The sequence below is a fragment of the Bradysia coprophila genome, unplaced genomic scaffold, assembly GCF_014529535.1.
Source record: "Bradysia coprophila strain Holo2 unplaced genomic scaffold, BU_Bcop_v1 contig_232, whole genome shotgun sequence".
NCBI classification, from domain to species: Eukaryota; Metazoa; Arthropoda; class Insecta; order Diptera; family Sciaridae; genus Bradysia; species Bradysia coprophila.
The window spans coordinates 22,653,334-22,676,030 of record NW_023503493.1 but is presented as its reverse complement, the minus strand read 5'-3'; the positions used below and the strand labels follow the sequence as shown (position 1 = coordinate 22,676,030).

Here is a 22,697-nt window from a genome sequence, read left to right as displayed (position 1 = left end):
AAGTTTAAGAATTAAAAATAAGCTGATCAAAATTACATTGCAAAAATTGTCAGTCAAGGGACCTGACCCACCCAAAAGGTTTTTTTTTGTTTGTTTTCTTTATTAAGTTTGATTCAAAATAAGATTTTTACAAATTAAATACAAAAAAGAAACAAAAATAAATTATTCAAAATAAGAAGAATTGACTATCACAGGAAAACGTTATTATCACTTGTATCACAGAATGTGTTTCGTATGCTCACTGCATTGCCCCTCTGGATGGCTATAGAAATTCGTTGAAGCTAAAAATCCAAACTTCGCGGTTCCCCAGTTTTACCCAAAAGGTGGGACCTAGTCTTTAGATAATCACCAAGGCTGTACACTTTGGGGAGGTCACGCAGATCGCCATTTTATTAGATACGCGGGAACACACCTTTTCCATACAAATAAATTCACCAAAATTGAATTTGTATGGTGTGGTGAATTTTTTGTATGAAACGTGGTGTGCATGATTTGGTTTAATGTTATGTTTTGCAAGGCTGTATACTTTGGGGAGGTCACGCAGATGCAGATACGCGGGTTACACACCACGTTTCATACAAAAAATTCACCACGCCATACAAATTCAATTTTGGTGAATTTGTTTGTATGGAAAAGGTGTGTTACCGCGTATCTAATAAAATGGCGATCTGCGTGACCTCCCCAAAGTATACAGCCTTGATGTTTTGTTTGTTATGTGGTCACACCAAAAACATTACAACGATGACGTTAATCACAGCTAACTCCTAGTATGAACATAAGAAATCTTTGGAGGCTTGAGCAATCAAAATAGGCCATGCATTTTTTTCGTAGAGTTAAGTGCCCATTCCACTTAAAAAAAGTACGCCGTGAGAGAGCCGTTAGAGCGCCGTGAGAGAGCAAACTGTCAAATAAACAAAGAAAAATTGAAAAAATTCAATTTTGTCTCTCACACGGAGTACTTTTTTTGGTAAGAGGAAACTAAGCATTATAATTTCTTGGTGTGAATGTGAATAAAAGCATACAAACAATACCCTCCCTAGAGAGAGTATTGATACAAACCATGTAATCGTATACGCATACACGTTATAAAATTTGACGGCTTTTTGACGTTGAGAAATTGAGAGTTTGTGCTAGCAGTCGTGCTATGCGTTAATGCATCCTCTCATTTTCGCTATTTCGTGTCTTATTCTACTCCATCATTTCGACGCTTTAACACAATAGCTTTTTGTATTCAATTAACGGCATTGACAGTTTGCCTGTAGGTAAAGTGAATGTTGAAAATCTGTTTCAACCCAAAAAGAAAGTTAACAAAATTTTGTGAACGGTAAGGTTACGTTTATTTCTGTTTCATCATAGTTATTTAATAATGCAGTGTTTTGATGAAAAATACCGACGACAATCAGGTTGAAATCCGAAATCTGACAATTATTTTGCATTTTGTGGTCATTTTTGACATTTTGTTTCTCGAAAAGTTGTTCGGCCCTTATAAGTTTCCCTTTATAACGGCACTTTTTAATAAACTTGTGATAATTCTGATAAAAACATTTTCTCACATTTCCAGCACTTCTGATTTCTAGACGATTTCGCCTAGAAATTATACGAACAATGTCAAGAAGAATCACCAGATCGCAAACCGTTTCTGTGGAACAGGCGCCAGTTTATAGGTTTCTAATAAACCGAAAATCGTCATCGACAAGAAAGTCTTGTCAACCCTTAACACCGATCACCAACAACCGGATATCGCCAAATAAAAGCGCCTCTAAAGAACAATGTTCGGAACAAAAAAAGACAAAACGTGTGCAAGTGGTGCCGAACCCCACATCTCCATTGAAAAAAAAGTCAGCTGCTGCTGAAAGAAAAACTCTGTCCAACGTCAAACGTAACTCAAGTTCCATTGACTTAAAATTAAATCGAAATGCTGTGGAACAAACTACTGCCATCACATTGACCTCATCTCGAATAATGACAAGATCCCTATCCGTTTTATTGGCGAAAGCACCGGTAAATATTGGAAGACGAAAGTCTGAACCAGCGAATATTTTCAATCAACATTTAGCCAATCAGATTACATCGAAGAATGTTACTACAAACGCTCCCATTACTCCATCGATCTCAATAGAAACGAGTACTGCGTCGAAGAAATTACAAACTGCTACCAAAGTTAAGACCTTACTCAACAATATTACCACGTCTACTACTGCTATCACATGGAACACATCTCGAAGAATGACCAGATCTCAATCTGTTTTGTTGGCGAAAGCACCAGTAAATATTGGAGGACGAAAGTCTGAACCAGCGAAAATTCTCAACCAAAATTTAGCCAATCAGCTTATATCGAAGAAAAGCGCAACAAAAGCTCTCACCACTCCACCGAATTTACCGGAAAGGTGTTCTGCACCGAAGAAATCACAAACTGCTGCCAAAGCCAAGACCAACGATTTGTCCGAAACAGCAAAAATTGATGACAACGTAAATGTCTTTGCAACAGATTCCCGCGCTGATGAAACTCAACCGATGCTTTCCACATCTATAAAAGCTGCCTGCGGCACACCTCGAAGAAAGGCCAAATCACAATCTGGTTCATTGGCGAAAGCACCAGTAAATCTTGAAAGACGAAAATCTGAATCAGCGAAAAAACGCAACCAAAATTTAGTCAAATCGTGCTTCGGCATCACTACAAAAGTTGTCACTACTCCACCAACTTCTCCAACAGTTGCTACCGAAGTGACAATAGAAACCGGTAATGCATCGAATAAATCAAAATCGGCTTCTAAAGCTAAGAGCTTGTCCAAAAATGAGCCCGTGATTGAAACTATTCCTGTCGAAGGAAAATGTGTATTGACAACTAGACTCGACGACAATGGAAATCCTGCAGAGAATGATTCGCAGCCTGAAGAAGCTGATCCGGTTGCACCTTCTTTAAATTTGCAATTAATTTCGGATACCACTGCAGCAACCGTCTCTCCAACATCCAGTATTCGGCTTCGTCGCAGTACCCGCAGTTCAAAAGGTTTAATTCCAAAAAGGCACGAAGATGTAACTCGTAAAAATGATTCTCCGAGTGCAGCTAGGCCATTCATAGTTTCACGTAGACGGCACACAGTGAATTCATTTCAATCCACAACTGATGCAGTTGTCGCTAACGCTTCTGTTGATGACCAAGGAACGTCGAATGAAAATATTACGACCGATGTGCAGTCGGATATAATTAAAAGGCCTATGAATACTAAACCTGCGTTAAGAAAAGACAGATCAACAACTGACATTAATGCAAATTCAACAACTGATGAAAATGTCTCTATCGTTTCTACTGAGAACCAAGGAAAGTCCACTAATCGTGCAAGTACAAAACCCGCGAGTGCAAAAAAAATCCCTGCTTCAACCAAGATTAAAAATAAAGAAAATGAAGCCGCCTTTATCAAAATACCTGATGGTCTGCGGCAAATTTTAGTGGATGATTCGAAATTCATAAACACGTCCAAAAGACTTTACGAAATTCCATCTGACTTTAATGTAGCCGAGCTGGTCGACGAATATGTTATGTCAGTTGTTGAGAATGAAGCGTCCAATCCGTGGAACTCAACACCAATGTCTTGCGGCGTCATATTTGAGGGTATCATTGAATATTTTGATACGCTCATTGGCAGACAGTTGCTTTATGAACCAGAACGCGATCAATACACGTTGATAATGAATAATTATCCCGGAGTGGCAATGTCGAAAATATATCCGCCGATATATTTACTACGGCTTTTGGTTCAATTGAACAAATTGCTACACTACAAGGATGCATCCAAAGAAACCATGAAGTTTTCCATGGATCACTTGCACAAGTTTATCAACTATTTGACTGACAATAAGTCTACATTCTTCAACACTTCTTGATAACCAAGTAACATTTTCCGACATTTTTTTCATTAATTTTGATATAATTTTAAGTTACCTGAACATGAATTACTTATTGAATGAATAAAATGATGAATTGATTTCTTCCAAAATATTTTGATTCATTTTTTGAAATATTGTTGCACACATATTACGGCCTGTTGAATCAAAGCAAAACACCATACCACCATGCACCCTTTGCAACTTAAGATGCTTCATCGAGAAACATCGTCAACATCATTGCAAAATACCAAGCAGTTGTTGAACATATGTTTTGAAAACTATGCTTTTCTCGAAACTCTTTATATTATACTGAGAACTGAGTCAGATTTCAGTCAGATGGTAAGGCCAAACTCTCATTGCTAAGTTTCGTTATTAAGTGTGATACTTGGAAATCTTTTAATTGCTTACAGTGAAAGAAGTTCGATTGCAAATTAATTAATTAACGATTCAGAACTGATTAGAACTGATTCAGATGAAACTAAACACTAATTTGAGTTATTACTATGAGAAGGTCAAAAAATAGGACATTCTGGAGGTTCCAGAATCAGTGCAGAGTTAAAACTGTTATCATAAAAACTATCCATAAATTTGTCTCGGCTAGCCTTATGATACAATTACCTCGGAAAGATTGAAGATTTTCAGAAAATCCTACAGACAAAGCTTATTTTTCTTTCAACTTTTCTTTTTTACTTGGATAAATTCTTCGTGGAAACGTGCATCATATGTTATTCCCTTGACTGAAAGTCAGGGTCTTATGAAAGAAAATACCCTTAAATGTCCGTAACGCTAAGTTCACTATGATAACTCGAGTAATTCTTTACCGATTTGCAAAATTTTGGTTTTAATCGACGGAGAATGAAAATCATGAGGTTAAGTTCGTAGATGGGCAATATTGGAGTAATGAGATGGGAGTAATGCTCAAGAGATTTTTTTACTTGTTACCGCGATAACTTCCATAATTCTTATCCGATTTTCAAAGATTTTGTCTTAATCGACGAAGATTGAAAATCTTGAGGCTGAGTTTGCAGATGGATAATGTTCGAACAACGAGATGGGAGAAATTCTACACAGACGCTTTCTCTTGTTACCGCGCGATAACTTGAGTAATTTTTACCCGATTTTCAAATTTTTTGTTTTAATTGACAGAGAATGATATTGGAGTAGTGAGTTTGGAGTAATTGTAAACAAAACTTGTTTACCACGACATTTTTGCAACGGATTTCCAGAAAAATTTCTTATTTGACGAGTAGTGAATTTCTGGATTTCTGGTCTAACAATTAAGAAGTACTTCCCCAAAGAGATTTTGCTTGCTTGAGAAACCGATAGATCGAGTAATTCTCAGAGGCTTCAAAAATCAATTTCGACCAGTAGCGTAATTCATGTGGTTAAACTCGAACATTGGAATTTAATTGGACTAGTAATCTGGGATATACGACAATTTTTGCGTGAAATCCGTATTCTTAAAAGAATTTTTTTCGTTCCTAAAATGTTTGAACGAGTGTGAACTTTGTAATTCACACGAGTTATATTTTTTCAAGAGGTAGGCAGGAAATACGCCAAATTATACTCAGACGCTTTTCCTTGTTATCGTGATCACTTAAGTAATTTTTACCCGATTTTAAGTTCGTAGATGGATAATATTGGAGTAGTGAGGTTGGAGTATAATTGTAAACACAACTTGTTACCGTGACATTTTTGCAACGGATTTCCAGAAAAAAAAATTATTCGACGAGTAAGTGAATCTGGATTTCTTGTCGAACAATCTAGAAGTCTAGAACAATCTTGCTTGCTTGATAACACGATAACTCGAGTAATTCTCAGAGGCTTCGAAAATCGCAGATTTGAAAATATTAAGTGTTTTCGACCAGTATCGTAATTCATGTGGTTAAATTCGAACATTGGACTTTATTGGACTGGTAATCTGCGATATACGACAATTTTTGCGTGAAATCGCGTTCTTAAAAGAAATTTTTCGTTCCTAAAGTGTTTGCACGAGTGTGAATTTTGCCAGAGCCGTAATTCACATGAGTTTTTTTTTCAAGAGGTAAGCAAGAAATGCGCCACCTGTTCAGCGCTTTTAGTAGACTATATAGGAGACTCAACTTAGGAGTAAGACATCGCTCGCTGGACCTTCAACTCATAGCTCTTTTTGTTTCTTCGGGAAATTAAATAAATATGAGTAAAATGAAGCATGTGATGACTGCTGTTTTCTGAATAAAAGAGACATCATCTTTTCATGTGACTTTAATTTTGTGATCTCAAAAACACCACCTCATTTAAAAATGGTTAGAAAACTAAGGCTGGAATTATAGAAAAAAAATAGCCAGTCAAGGGATCTGACCCACCCAAGAGGTGGGGCCTAGTATAAATAAATATAGCAGGAGATCATGCTCAGCTGAACATTATTTAATATATTATTATTTTTGTAAGTATATGAAACCTTGGTTGGCTTGTAAAGGCACCACAATTGTTTTTTCATTGCTTCGTTCTTCACGCTCTATCTTCAGGCGAAGTACATACTTAACTTCACTATGGCAAAATATCAATGAAGCGTCAGTTAGTAAAAACGGTTTCGGTAAAACCGGTAATACCGTGATCCCGAATACCGGTTTTACAAGCTTGAATACCGGTTTTCACAGAAATAGAAAAAGTTGTCGAAAACAACGTAATTTTCTTGAAAAAATATCAATAAACGAATGAAAACGAATAACTTTGCCTTTACAATTTGGAAGAAGTACCTGGATTACTATATTTCGGTGCATAAGAGCACCCTTTGCTAATTTCAAATGAAGTCACCCAAAATCTTGTCTAAAAATTTGCGTTGTGATCTCTAATTATCATGACGAATAGTTCTTCTGCTGTGCTGTCATTTACAAAACATAGGTCTATTTCTAGCTTTCACTAAAACCCCTAAAACTTTTCGTCAGTTTAGATTACAGAGGCGTTGACATAAAAGTGATCAATATTTCCAGTACACAAATTAATGAGATAAACTCTCTCGTGTATTTTTTGTAAGAAAAAAATGAAAACTCAGACCCAATATGAATTTGTGTAGCTGCTTGAGAGATGTTTTCATTTCATTGAATGTCGATCAATTTTGTAAACGCTTCTGCAGATTAAATACACAGATCTTAAATTTGAGAAGAGGCTCAAGGAATTTAAACAAAACGAAAATATAACAGAATGAAGGTCCGCTTCTACTTCATGACTGTGTCCTAATGGAAGTAACTGAACGAAATACTCAAAATAGTGATCTGCATTAAAACCAGTCTGAAATGATCCTACACATTAAATTCGAATGTATTTGAGATTTATGGAGAAAATGAATTTCAATGAAAAACCGGTAATACCGGTATTACAGTGTCCGGTATTGCCAAAAGCCTTCCGGTTTCCTTTCCCTCATTGCTGTGAAGTTGGTTCACAAAAAAATAGAGCGCTGACGAAAAGATCGGCTGGTATCGTCATATTAGCATCACTCTGCAATCTGCATTTGAGCTTAAGTTTCCAAAAAAAACTTTCATATTATCTGAAAGACGCTCAGAGCCCATTTCGTCTATCAAAATAGGGCAAAAAGTATGAAGCTTTGAAGTTGGAAGAAAGTGGAGCCGAAGAATTTTTATGAGCCAAAATATTAAACCAGCTACCGGCACGATCTGCAATGTACCTTTAATGTAAATTTCATTACGAGTACAACTTGCCATTTCATTGTGGTCAATTTTCAAGAATCTGTCAGTTTATAGGACTTAAAGCTCTCGAGTAGATATAACTCCGAGGGGTGACTCACTTCTAGATTAAATGGATTAAATGGATTTAATGGATTAAATGGATTTAATGGATTAAATGGAATAAAAATTGGATTAAATGGATTAAATAGGAAAAAAGTTCATTTTACCAAATACTGTAAAAGTCTTAAAAATTGTTGATTTTGATCGAACCACGTACTACAACTTATACTACAATGTTAAAAAGCGAAAAAATCCACTTTTAGGAGTTTTTTGTGTAAAGTGGATTAAATGGATTAAATAAATTTAATACCATTTTTAACAAAAAAAAATTTCCTATACCTCACGAGTACTTAAACGAGCTGGGGATCGTGCAAATCTAATTTTCGCAATTACTTTACAAATTTTTCAGGTGGGTAGCCTACACGGTGCGGTTGAATTAATTTTAACTGAGCATTTCGATGCACTTTTGATATTTTTCGATATTATTAGTCAGCTCGGAGCCCTGAACAAGGTTCCACAAAAATTTTTGATTTTCATCCGTATTTTCGGTGACAGTGGTGCATCGTCCATCCTGTCTACAGAGAGAGTGGAGGAAAACTGGTTGTGGTTTCAATCGATAGTGCCTGAAATTCTAATAACAATTGTACAAAAATGTGGTACCCTAAGTGCAAGTGAAGCCGACAAAGACATGCTAAAGTTGAAAAAACGTGATTTTCAAACAGTCATAGAGGCGTGGATAAATGAGGGATGAAGCTAATAAATAGTTCTAGCAGTAGAGCAACATTTCCTCTACCAATGACCAAAAAATTATTTTTGGAGACCAACTACATAAAGGCCGACAGTAGCTCAAAGTTTTTCCCTCATATTTGGTAAAATTTGCAGGTTTCAGAGGTACCTGAGACGCACTTATTAAAATTTTTTGTAATTAAAATGGTTAATTCTGAAATGCTGGAAGTCTTAGCTGTCCATCGACACCACACATGCAATGACTCATGTCAACAGTGCCGATATGTTGCTTGAATAAGTGAAATGTGTCCTTCCACAACGAAATTTTGTGCATGATTTGAAATATCTATATAAAAAGCAAAAAATCGATGTTATTTTGCTTTTTTCGTTGTTCCTATGACTTTGTTTATCAAACAAATCATTCTAGCAGTGTTTTCAAAGACTTTTCAAATCAAGCACAAAATTTCGTCGTAGAAGGACACAATTCACTTATTAACGCAACATATCGGCACTGTTGACATGAGTCATTGCAAGTGTGGTGTCGATAGACAGCTAAGACTTCCAGAATTTCAGAATTAACCATTTTATTTACAATAAAATTTAATAAGTGCGTCTCAGGTACCTCTGAAACCTGCAAATTTTACCAAATATGAGGGAAAAACTTTGAGCTACTGTCGGCCTTTATGTAGTTGGTCTCCAAAAATAATTTTTTGGTCATTGGTAGAGGAAATGTTGCTCTACTGCTAGAACTATTTATTAGCTTCATCCCTCATGTATCCACGCCTCTATGACTGTTTGAAAATCACGTTTTTTCAACTTTAGCATGTCTCTGTCGGCTTCACTTGCACTTAGGGTACCACATTTTTGTACAATTGTTATTAGAATTTCAGGCACTATCGATTGAAACCACAACCAGTTTTCCTCCACTCTCTCTGTAGACAGGATGGACGATGCACCACTGTCACCGAAAATACGGATGAAAATCAAAAATTTTTGTGGAACCTTGTTCAGGGCTCCGAGCTGACTAATAATATCGAAAAATATCAAAAGTGCATCGAAATGCTCAGTTAAAATTAATTCAACCGCACCGTGCCTAATTATTTCGGTAAAACTAAAAAATTTTTTTTGGATTAAATGGATTAAATGGATTTAATGGATTAAATGGAAGTGCGGCACCCCTCGTATAACTCTATCACAGAATCACAGACCTCCAGTGGTGATTCTTGAGATAGGAACTCATTTTTGTGGGAATGGTTGAAAGTGTTGTACAGAGATATATGTGATGCGATGTTCAATGAAAAGAAGGTAGAAAAAATGCTTGAGTTTGTTGTTCTTCACAACATGTTGAAGAAGTTCAATTTAAAAAAAATTCAGAAATGGAAGTTATAATAGCATATGTAATTGAGTTATTTTGACACGTAGGCACAGAACTTCTCTTGCATGTTTTTGTTTGTGTTGAAAACTTTCCTTATTTATCACTGTAAACCCAACAACATCACCGTAAAAATTCTCTCCAACCTACATTTTCAATAATAAAGGAAAAGCCTCTCTCTCTCTCTTTCCTTTAATAAAAAAAGGCATATAGCGGAAGTAGCGTGCACTTAACGGCGAGCCAAGTATTTCTATATTTATCAAGTTGGAGCTGTTTGAAGACAACGTGGAGTAGAATGCAAATTTGTGTATTGTTTGTGTGAGTAAAAACCTCACCGTAACACTACCAGTGGAAAAGTTCTTTCACACGATTTTCTCGTCAATGTGGGAAATTTGTTCGCTTAATTTATGCAGAAAAAACTCTGTGTGTGCTTTGATGGGGAAAATAGGTTTTCATCAACTTTTCGTTTGTAACGGCAATTACATTTTGTAGGGGAATTTTGTCGATTATATTTTTCTTAATTATCCAAGTCCTTCAAAGCTATCGAGTTGTAGAATGCGAACTAGCCATAAGTTACAATGTTTGATTACTAAACAAGTGGGGCTCTAAACAATGACTCCTTCATGAAATCCGAAATACGTTTGGCAAGGAATGATCTAAAGCATAAATTTCGATTTAACAACATTTTAGCAACGGTTTTTTTGGTGGTGAGCAGTAATATCACCCGTTTCTTGAACAATCCATTTTCAATTCTCTGTTGAAGGTAATGCAGGAAGAAAACTTACTATTTTTCTGTAAAAAAAGCCTTTAGTGATGATTTTTCAAGTACTCTCAAAAATTTTAAGACAGGAGGTCTGCCGTGGCTGGTATGCAAAGTAATTTATTTACACAACAGCGTAAAACGTTTCTATCCACATTCATAAGTTAAATGCACCACCAAACATTGAAATGGTATGGTGCAATAATATCGAAAAACGGTTTCCCATTTCAAGAAAACCCCACTGTGCTATTGCGCAAGACATTCAAATAAAGTAAACGGATAAACATCTTTAAGGAAAATTTCAAATGTGGAAGTCCCAAATAAACTATTAAAAGCACTCCTTGCCTTTAGATTATGTCGAGACATTGTACTGTTAGGTTTCGATTAAAGGCAAAATTTAGCTGCTTAGTCTCACAAGTGAAATAGTTTTCCGTTTCTTTTTTCTTTTTTTGGTTTAACATTTTTTCCTTTCTGATTTTGTCTGAATTGTTGAACTGTAAAACGGATAACATGGATGTAGGAATAGACTCAATTAATCGGTCTGCCGTCACATCCGATTACGAATGGAAAGTATTGTGCAATTTAATAGATTAATCGGTTTCAGCAAAATGACCTGATTATAAGCGGTGTAATAATATAACAAGGATTTACTTTGTGTGCTGTTAATTGAAATGAATTTTGAATTTGCATAGTCATACGCGTGTGTTACATAAAAAAAATTGAAATGATTAATAATGCTGGAAAATTGAGGTTGTTGCCAACATTTTTATTTTTCGTACTCGTTACTCGTTTTAGCAAATATTTCATTTTACAATCAAACTGCTACGAGTATATAACATAAAAAGTTCTCATGATTAGCTTAAAATTAATGTTTCGACGAAAAAGTGCCGTCCCACTAAAATGTTAAAGCCTACGTTTATGAATAAATGAATGAATTTGAAGAAAGAAAAAAAAAATTGTTAACACACACGCTGATAATGTTAATGAAGAGGTAATGTGATACCATAAAGAATCAGAATAATTAAAAAGACAACGAAAAATGTCCAAACCGGGTGGGAAAAAAGGAGCGCCCAAAGTGGCGGCCAAAATCCAACCGAAAACTGATGATGAGTCCAGTGAACGAGCAACACCAGCCGCAGTCAAAGGTGACATGGATAGCAAAGACGAAGTGTCAAGCAATGGCGACAAAAAGGATGCCAACAAAAGTCTGGACGAAATTGTACCACCGAAACCGCAAAGTGCTGGTGCATCGACACGGGATGCGGCACAGAAACTATTGGGATTAACGATGCGGCAAGAATGGACACCGATTGAACAGGTGATGAAATCGTTGGAGAAAGCGGTTGCTGCAGCCGGCGAGGACGCTAACACGACACCTTTAGCTGGTGTTTTGGATCCGGTAAGAAGGATTTTTATTTGAATTGTGAAGTATAATTTGTAGCGATGATAGATAATTCGTCGGGAAATCTAGTTTCATTAATTACGAAATCACATGCTTGTGACCATATCGGTCTTTCTGTAACCCAAAGCTACTTTGTTCAATTTTCTCAAATGTTTTTTAAAAGTGGTACATGAAAATCGAAAATTTATTTGAATAATCGTGTGCATGCATAACTATTTCACTACGGCACTCTATTTTACCTACTAAAGAATTTTCAGCCACTTCATTGTTAGAACAAACATAATTCACGTGATTGTTAGGTTGTTATTATGCGAACATTTAACACACGAAATTTGTAATTTAAGAACTTACTTTCTTGTAAATTTTCTAATTAGGACGAAATGTAAAGCCTCGAAATGTAGGTCAACGAATCTTGATCATAATTTTCCAATAAGCGCAAGAGTTTGCTATCAAATTACCATAAAGAATTAGAAGTAGAAAATGTATTGTCTTTATAATAGCTTGGAGGAAGAGTCATTAGATTTTGACATTCCTGACGCAAGGGTATGTTGAAAAACTGTATTAAAGAAGAAGAAGAAAATAGAATGCTCCTGGTATAAGATGACTAATATCTCTACGATTTTGTGAATCATCTATAAACGCATAAAAAATGAATTGCAAACAGTGCTGATGCTGAGACGTCTGAAATTTTTTCAGGAACATAGCTAACGCCGACTCGTACGAAACAACTATTTGTATCAAAAGACTTTACTGTGAAACTCTTCATTTCTTTTACTTCATTCTCTACTAAAAAGCTATTCGCGCTTTAAAATCACTTGCATTATCCACTCTTTGCCTTGTTATCATATACAAATAAATTGCCGGAGACAATATAGACAGCCCCGTACGAAGTCAACTTTCATAAATTCCTATTTAAACAGCTATATACCGCTATATTTTCCTATATTTTCCTATAAATAAACATTTCACAGATGAATATGCTATTATATAGCTATATATGCCTGTATATAGCTCAATATAGGTGAATATAGATATATATAGATGTCCATATATGGAATGCTTGAAACACCCCACACATATAACAAATTATTTCCATGTTAACAGAAACTCTCTAAGTACCATTTTTTTCAATATATATCACTTTTATTAAAATCCAATATGGCCACCGGCAGCCATTTTGTTAGGAGACCGGAAATTTTACCGACGCTTTACAATCGTTAATACCTTTCAAACAAAAAAAAAATTCATGAAATTCGGTCAAAATTTACTCGAGATATTGACAAAATACTCCACGTTCATTGTACGGCCGAGTAGCCAGATAAGAGCTCACTCCAAGAGACCTAGCTCGAGCTCCGGAGAACATAATTTCAAAAACTTTTTTTCCCTGATTGGTACGGTCAATACCTATCTAATAAAGCTAAAACAGAAGAAATATGTTCAAATGTGGCATACCTACAAACTGCTTGCCGCCCTGTGCCTGTTTCACACCAAGGGGTCTAACTCACGAGTCGGTCATCCGATTTCCATAAACTTTTTTTTTGTCGATCGGTATTGTAAATACCTTTTATTTGACGTATCACTTACAAGTGTAACGTTTAAATGTCCGGAGATATCTTCGAACAACCGTAAAGCACTTATTGGGCCACAGCTCGGGAGGGGTCGATCCAAAATCACTCATCTTCGAACTTAGCCTGTCTTTTGACATTAACAAACGGGAAAAAAAAGGATTTTCAAAATCGGATGCGTTTTACTCAAGTTATCGTGCAGACAGACGGACAGACGGACATTTTTTTTTACTGATTTGGCATCTCTAGACAACCACAATAGGTTTCCCCTTACTCAGGGAGTCGAATTCGACGTGTTACAAACGTATGCGTAAACCTATAAGACCCCAGTACTTCGTACGGGTCTAAAAAAATGGAACAAGAAAGCTTAACAGATATCAGTCTTGTGGTAAATATACCCGAAACTTAGCCATTAAAATTCTATGTATAGCCTATGGTCTCACACTTCGTAATTAGTTCAACACTAATGGAATGATCTATTTTTAGAATAAAAGAAGAAGAATTTAATTCCAAGAATTTTAGAAATTCGGGTTTCACACTTCTTAAAAACTAATTTTTGAATTTTCAACCTGACTCCCATACTCAGATCAGCTTCAGAACAACGATGCGCCAGTTTCAACCGACAGAGACGTGTGGGAAGAAAAAGTCTCTGCAATTCGTAGTCACATTTCAAGTTTCGTAGAAAATCACTTCAAAACCACTTCACACCCCATCCCTTATTTCAGACTTATAATATTTAAAACTTACAAGGAAACTTTAATACCTGACTAATTTATTCATAAGATAAAAAGTATAACATTTTTCAACATTTAAAGGTTAATTGTGAAATATGTTTTTTTCATTGTTAAAAAAAGAAACAAAAATATTTGAGGCGTTGTAATTAACATCATGCAGAAACAGCAAAATGAATTATTTTAAAACAAGTACAAGAACATGTACACAATTAAACTGTAAGTAAACAATTAAGTGCCATTTCTATCACGAAACGATAAGATAAGTTCTCACGAGTATAGACTAGGTCAACTATTGGTAGTAAATTGGTAGCATAACATGCACCACTTGGTAATCATTAAGAAAATGAATTAAAATCTTTCAGAATCGAATATGCTCACCTGATGTTGGTAATGACAAACGGACGTACAAAAATGAGCTAGTTTTTTTTCTTATCTCAAAATGTACGTTAAACGTTTAAATGAAAGATTGTGACCAAACAAAAGAAGTAGCAGATTTAATGAACATTTAGCCATAATATCGTTGCTCTTTCCAAATTGTTAAACAATGAAGACGATAATCTACGGTTTCTAGTCAACAGTAGAACATAATAGCACTTCCTTGTTCTTAGAATTCTTCGTGGAACGTCGGTGATAAAAACCATGAAAAAATGTTCAACAAAATTCTGAAATAGAATTCCAATAGTAAATGTTAAATGCAAATATATATTACAGTATAGCCTGTAAATCGATTAATCAGATTGTGTTAACATTTAAGTGAAAAGTAACTACATAGCACTGTTATACAAAGTATATTAATTTCTAAAATAAATTTTCTGAACAAAACTTAGAGCTGAACAGCGTCGGGTCAGGCTTACGAATAGAATTAGGATTTAAAATCCGTCTGTAAGGAAAACAATGTCTGCCTACGTTTCGGTTTATTTTTGTCAAACAAATTTTTTAAATCATTTGGCTTCGCGTAGCTACTGATATTGATTCAATTCTGGACTTTATTAGTTTTACACAAGATCTCATTTCGGCACTGGAACTTATTTAACATACAATTCGCGTGCAAAATCGTACAATTAATTCACGTCTGTTATTGATTTTTTTAAGAAATTTCATGCAATAATTTTTTGTTTATGATATTGTAAAGTAATAAGACTTTGATTATTAAATCTATATGTCTGTGTGTAAATCAATTTCAAAACAATTAAACCACTGTTGGTTACTGTAAACCAATGGAATTGCTCAGAAAAATAGAAGTGAAATGATGCAGTAAATATTTGAAGAAGTTAAGAGTCAGTCTATTCGTAAAAACCATGTGTGTGACCCTAATTTTAGTAGTAAGCGAATCTTATCGGTAACAATAGTAGCCTACATTGGATGCTGCGAATGTAATTCTTTACATGAGGTAACAATTTTGTGATAAAAGCAAACTCACAAGTTTGCCTTGGGAGTGAGTTTACGAGTATCACAAAGTTGTTTCAAAAGTAAACCAAATTTTACCTTTCATAAGCAGCAACATGCCACAACTATTAAATCTGTCACTTTTATTATTAATACAAATTCTTAAAGTTTGGTACTTTACTTCATCAGTCTATCTCAACTCAGGTACAGTTTCATTTGCTACACAAAGACAACACTAACAACTCATAGTCTATTTCGTTAGTCGTTATTAATCATTATTGCAAGTTTGGGTTTCGAACTGATGATTTTTAGCACGGCAGAGTAAAATAAACCAGGAGTATAGGTTCATTTTCGAAACGTCAAATAAGGGACCTAATACACTGTATGAAAATGAACTCAAATGAACACTGACATAAATTGAAAAATGTTATTCGCAAAAATATAAGGTTAATAGATTATTCAGGTCCCTAGTCTTTTTTTTTTTTTTTAAATCAACCATAGCCATTATTCAATAAATTTGTATTTTCTTATACATTGCGTTCACGAAAATTCGAGAACAAAACTCGTCGAGAATTAGTCCTTAGTACTTTACAACAACCTGATCAATCGAATATTTTTTGGAAAACAAAATGAAAGAAGAATAACTCGACATTTGGTCAAACTAACATCATGAAACATATAATAGGAATTAGAGGCAAAATAGGCTAGCAAAAACCTCGTCAAAATTATTTATATAAAACGAAACATTAAGGTCCCTAGTCAAATCAGCGCTCCTGTCTGGTTAACTTTACTCTGTCGTGTTTTTAGTGACTTATCAGCTACGTTTATATTAATTAATTAACAATGTAGTTAGGAGGAAGGCTCTTGGTATCTATTGAATTTTAACAAAATTCTAAAGAGAGTTAATTGGAGTACAGCTTAAAATTTTACACATTTTTAATGGGTTGGTGAATGGTCGCCAGAATGGCTTTTTTCCTAACTCACAACGAGAGATTTTTTTGAAAGTGGACCATGCTCCGTCGGAGCTATTTTTTGGCGACACTTTGTTTTCATGCCCAGATAGCCCTTGGCCCCAATAGTGTAAAACCGCAGTCGTTTAATTTTAATATTATTTTATTGGCTGGGGAACTTCTATCAAAAGTCGAAAATTGGTGTTTTTTGTACGTGATTTACTGCCGCTACAGGTTATGGGCATACATGTGTGAGGGTTCATTGGATGGGTATTGTCCAGGAGATACGGGGCAAGCTCAGATATTTTACAAGTTCTGTGCCATTGTTCGAAAATAAAAATAATAATATTTCAGTCAAAGGCCGGAAATTTTGATCCAATAAGCCCCCACACATGTATGTCCATAGCCTGTAGCGGCAGGAAATCTCGTACAAAAAACACCAAATTTTGACTTTTGGTGGAAGTTTACTAGCCAATAAAATAATATTAAAATTAAACGACTGCGGATTTAGACTATTGGGGCCAAGGGCTATCTGGACATGTAAACAAAGTGTCGCCAAAAAAAGCTCCGACGGAGCCTCGTCCACTTTCAGAAAAATCCCTCAACACAATTCAAGGTACAAAGCGAATCGTAGCCGATCTAACGTGGCCATGTATGGTCAACTTAAAAATTGTCAGTTGGCCACAAATAGTTCAATATTAAGTAATTGTTTCAAAGATAATTATGTATGATAATGTGGTCGGCAATCGGCATCGAGGACTACAATTTATTTACATCCAGATTGTTCTTTACGAATTGAAAAGAAAATTCGTTATGCTAAACTAAACATAGGATTTACCAGTGTGCGATGGAAGATGAAATGTTCCTTAAAGTTTAGAAACCTACTGATTCAATTCAGTCAATGGCGGAAACCTCTTGCAGGGTTCAGTTTCATCAAAATCGATAGAAAAGTCCTTTTTTCATAGGAAAAAATCCTTTTTATTGAAGAAAAAAAAAACTGCTAATGGCTCATTCACATTGAAGGCAAGGCGTCTAATAGTACACAAAAGTGAAGATAAGTATGGAAGCGTTTTGTCCTATATATACTTAAGTATTGTACATTGTTATTATACGAAAGCTTTACCTTTATAAAAAAAGAAACAAGAAAAACTTGAATTGAAAACAATAAAATTTGCATTTCAATTGTATTCGATTGAAAATTTGGGGCAAACTGTATAACGGACTAAAATACAAGTTACAAAAAATATGATACACAAACACGGTACATTGAACTTTTTATTATTTGAAAAAGTCGAATTCGATCGACACTTTACACAGGTAAATCGTAATACTACATTTTCTGTGCCTTGTTTCCAAATCTTTATTTTACGAGTAGGAATCAGACCTAATCGAAAGGACAATTTCGAAACTGTTATCTACAAATTACACTTTGCCATCGGTTTGCAGGAGATCAATTGGAATGATAAATCTCTTTGAAAGTAGATCTCTATGTGGAAGAACCTGCCCGATCTACTAATTAAACGTTTGATTACGAATACTTATGATTGAAATTAATTTCTTTTTGTCAGGCTACTGGAATGACACCTCTGATGTATGCTGTGAAGGACAATCGAACTCCACTTTTGGATCGACTTATTGAATTGGGTTCAGACGTGGGAGCCAGGAACAATGTAAGTAATTTAATTGAAACACTTTTCAGCACACACTTAAACACTTAAAGAAATATAAACTTAAACCACTTTATTTGCGTCATTATGCTAATTTACAACCCAGTGAATGACCTAGTAAATTTTCCCACACAAAATTTAGCATGGTAATAATGAAAACGCGATAAAGACGACGACGACGACTATTGCGTTTTTTAGTGAAATGAAACAGAAAAAGAAGTTGATGTGTGTGAGTGTTTGATTTTGTCCCAAATGGAATTAGTTTTGATTTTCTTTGACTTCTTTTTTGATTTGATGTGAAGGTATACGTAGCAATCGTGGCATGTAGGTACACTGAATTACATATCACGAACTAGAGGGGCAATAATACGTTTACAATCTACAAGTACTTGTATACAATACGCAATCAGCCTTGCCGGTAAGACCATGACCTCAATTTTGTTTCAACCATGGGTAGTCGTTTATCTTCAACGTAAATCTTTGACTTGATTTTGACCGTACTGTATAATTCAATTCACAAGTGGAATAGGATTATGCTACGTATGTACCTGTACACACACAGTCGACAGAATAGGGTTTTTTTTGTGGTTTATTCATATTTTGCTCGAGTGAATTGGAATGATTTATGCCACCAAAACAATAAAACCATTCGAAATCAAAAATGTATGTAGTCATTCGATTGTTGTTTCTATTTTGAGAATTTGATTAACCCAATTTGTGCAAAAATAGTTTTTTTTTCGAAAGATGCTTCCAGTTGGAGGTGTTGCAAATTATTAATATTTAGCAAGTGGTTTTATTGCTACTGTTAGAATCGTAAACTTTGCCCATGATCAAGTATAATATGAACTTAAAGGACTTGAAATATTTTCAATGAATTAGTAAATATTAAAATATAAAAGCTAGACAGAAAACCACAAACCAGACTTTTTAACTTTAAATAGGCGGCAAGCTTCTAACCAGTACCTGTAAAATCTGAGCTTTGACTTCCACTTACAAAAGCACTCCACTTACTCTTTACACAATATAAGACGATGTTAATTCGAGCTCATTGTTTATTTTTGTCGTAGCCACCATCTATAACTAGAGAGATTAAAGCCTAAACGATATTTTTCCATTGATTGATTTTAACTGATTATTTTGTTAGAATAGCGCTGGAGCTGTCTGTTGTCTTTTGGTTTAACATTGGGCCAAAATTTTTGATTAACTTCTTACATTCCTTGCATCGTGGCACTGTGTGGTTGAATGGAGTTTAAATAAACATGTGGTCGCAAATTTGATATTTTTCGATATTCTTAGTCTGTTCGTGACCCTGAACGTTCCATATTTATTTTTTTTTGAAGAACCCGGACCAATGCTCTCTAGATTGCTATGTGGGTCTGGGTGCGATAAAATTGATTGGGGTTGCAATAGATATGGTATGGAATTCTAATTGTCACAGTACAAAAAATTGATCCCACAAGGCGTGGACACTTGAGACATAGAGGTGGTAACAAGCTGTACAAGTAGAGGGACATTATCAACTTTCCAGTGGTCCAAAGTTTTTCTCTGTTATTTGACCATAGTTGTGAAACTCAACGACGCCTAAGCTACATTCATGATAATTTCTCGCAACCAAACTGATTAATTTTGTTTTTCTGGTAGTCTCAGCTTTCCAACAAGACACCATTTGATATATATCTCGACAAAAGTGCCGTTCTGTTGAATGCCTAAGTGAGGTAGGTCCATTTACGACGAAATTTTAGGAATCAGACCTAACAATCAATTTTTAGCCCCGTACGAAGTACTGGGGGCTTATAAGATTAATATGCCGTTTGTAACACGTCGAATTGGAAGCAGACAGTAAGGGCAAAGCATTTGGTTATGTTCATAGACTACGAATCCGCAATAAAAAAAATGTCCGTCCGTCCGTCCGTCCGTCCGTCTGTGACCCCTCTAGCTAGAGTAAATCACAACCTTTTTTCAAAATTCTTTTTTCCCCGATTGGTATCGACAAAAGTAAGGTCAAGTTCGAAAATGGGCATGGTAGGGTCGGCCCTTCCAGAGCTAGGGCCCTATAGGTGTTTTTCAGTCTTTCGACGATATCTACCGAAATACGCGCGCAATGGCTGCTTGAAATATCAAATGAAAGGTATTGACGAGTAGAACAAAGTTGCTGAACATCGTTTTTGGGTAAGATGCAACGTGGGCTTGTTGGGAGGGCTCAAAGGTCGTTACTCGGCCCTAAGTGTTTTTTGCACATAAATCGAGTAAATCTCATCCGATTTTGCTAGATTTAGTATTTTATGGAAGGTAATTGAATACCGAAAAGAACGTGGCAAAAAAAGTTTCAAATTTGGGCCCTTGGACTAAGGCCGCTACTCGGCCCTAAGTGTTTTTTGCACATAAATCGAGTAAATCTCATCCGATTTTGCTAGTTTTTGTTTCATTTGAGAGACAATTGAATGCCGAATAGAATGATGGCAAAAAAGTTTCAAATTTGGGTCCTTGGACTAGGGCCGCTACTCGGCCCTAGTGCTTTTTGCACATAAGTCGAGTAAATCTCAACCGATTTTGCTAGTTTTTGTTTCATTTGAGAGGTAATTGAATACCCAATGGAAAGTTGGCAAAAAATTTTGGGTTTCTAAAATAATATCGTAAATTGTTGGTTTTATTTGAGAGGTACTTCGTACGGGCTTTCGTAATTGCGCTATGCGCAATTTTAAAAATGAACACTTTCAGTAAATTTGACCGTGCCCAACTTGACTTGAATTTTGGTAACAGACGCATTAGAGGGTTGTAGACGTATTAGGGTTCCGGGCGTATTACGGCTACGGACGTATTAAGGTTACGGACGAAATAGGATTACGGGTCGTACGGGGCTAAGTCGCAGCAAACGCTCCGACTGTTCTGATGCCTTGTTTCAAATTTCTTTTGTTCTCAGCACTTTTCTCAAGCATGATGCCGAAAGAAAAAGTGTCTGACATTGACCTCAACAAAAAAAAAACCTTAAAATGGCCTCTTCTACATGTGTACCAAAGAAAGCGTACCGTGCGCACTCATTAACTATTCCCAATAAATATTTTGAACAACATTTCTTCAACAAAAAAAAACCATTTCGTGGAGCTTTGCGAAAAAGAGTCACAATTTTATGCTATCAATCACAGACGATAATATATTGAATTGCCTCAAGCATAATTTGCCATGAACCGCTTGTAATTTGACTATAATAATGATTAGCATCAATTACTACCAGTACTGTTAAGTCATCATGCCGCAATAATTTTATGACTGTGAAAGCGTTAAAATGGATTTTCCCATCAATTAGGTTTTCGTTGAGGTGTTTTAGTTCTGTGGAAAGAAATTAAGTATACCGAACAACAATATTAACGATGTGTAGTACAATATGATGAGATGATACTTACATTTTCCTTCTTTTTTCATTAATTTATTTTAGTTTCAGTAATGCTCGTAATTAATCCTGAAAAAACCCAAAAGTTTGCATGTTTACAATAATTTTGTTTAATCAGAGCAATAGAAAATTATTCAACATTTTCTGACCTTAAAACACATGGGTGGGTTCGAAGAAATTACTGAAACATATATGCATTCCAACAAACGTGATTTCTGATAATATTTTGCTGATAAAATTACCCCATATCCAATGTATTTAACATAGAAATCAAAACTGTATACTCGTGTGTTTAACTCTGCACCCAGTTTTTTTTTACAATTTTTGTATTTTCATTAGATAAATTCGGAAAGGGCAGATACTTTATTACGAAAATAAATTTGCATGAAACGGTAAATTTAATTTACCTAAAATGTTATGATTTTAAATAGTCACAAAAAAGGTAATTGCATGTCCTGTTTGGAATCGTGTAGCGTTTTGCTTTCCAATTTGCATATGTCTCATAATTTACGGTAAATTTACATTACCGCCACGTGTATGCTTTCTGTTGTATGACAGAATCTCGGGTAGTGCTCAATTAATTACATTTTTAATATGTTGGACCGAAAACCAAAACTTTACTGAACAGGTGTACATACATTGCTTAAATTAGATAAACTTAGGAGAATCAGATCCCATGATGACAAATATTTTATTCCAAGGCTCAGAATCAGAATCCGGTTGGATTAGGGTGAAATGAACCTAAGGTCAGATTACTTGATTGAACAAATGCGTAGTTTTTTTGTCTCTGACTTTGTCTAATAAAGAAATTTAAAAAAATGTAAGATATGAAATACATCATTTCGGTATATCAAACTTTTTTTTTAGGTAAGGTTGGAATACATTTTCTTCCCCTAAGTTCTTGGGGAAAACGTTTTTAGAAAAGGTCAAAGCTTTTCTTTTCCTAAACATATTTTCTTCTCTGGCTATACAAGAGGCAACGCGGCGTGTATTCTTAGAACTCTGCGAAGGAAGAGAGTAGATGATTTTTATTTATTGTAATATTTGTTGATTGAAAAGATCGTTTTTTTATCCTTTTTTTTCGCTTTGATAAAGAAATTTTCATCTTTGTTTTTATCATCCATTCTAGCGCGT

The 22,697-nt window shown here is 35.2% G+C and overlaps 2 protein-coding genes across 5 annotated transcripts in view; both read left to right on the top strand.

Moving 5' to 3' along the window:
- Positions 1 to 1,220: 1,220 nt before the first annotated feature.
- Positions 1,221 to 3,966, top strand: LOC119076366. Its single transcript, XM_037183072.1, has 2 exons — positions 1,221 to 1,324; positions 1,562 to 3,966. The coding sequence occupies exon 2, from the start codon at positions 1,606 to 1,608 to the stop codon at positions 3,883 to 3,885; it is 2,280 nt and encodes a 759-aa protein (XP_037038967.1). The 5' UTR covers positions 1,221 to 1,324; positions 1,562 to 1,605; the 3' UTR covers positions 3,886 to 3,966.
- Positions 3,967 to 10,837: 6,871 nt separating this feature from the next.
- Positions 10,838 to 22,697, top strand: part of LOC119076361 (serine/threonine-protein phosphatase 6 regulatory ankyrin repeat subunit A) — a 44,837-nt gene continuing 32,977 nt past the window's right edge. For all 4 annotated transcript variants that reach the window (XM_037183063.1, XM_037183062.1, XM_037183064.1 and 1 more), the window contains exons 1-2: positions 10,838 to 11,870; positions 18,077 to 18,178. In XM_037183063.1, coding sequence (XP_037038958.1) covers positions 11,511 to 11,870; positions 18,077 to 18,178 — 462 coding nt within the window. In that variant the 5' untranslated portion in view covers positions 10,838 to 11,510. The remainder of the gene's footprint in view (positions 11,871 to 18,076; positions 18,179 to 22,697) is intronic.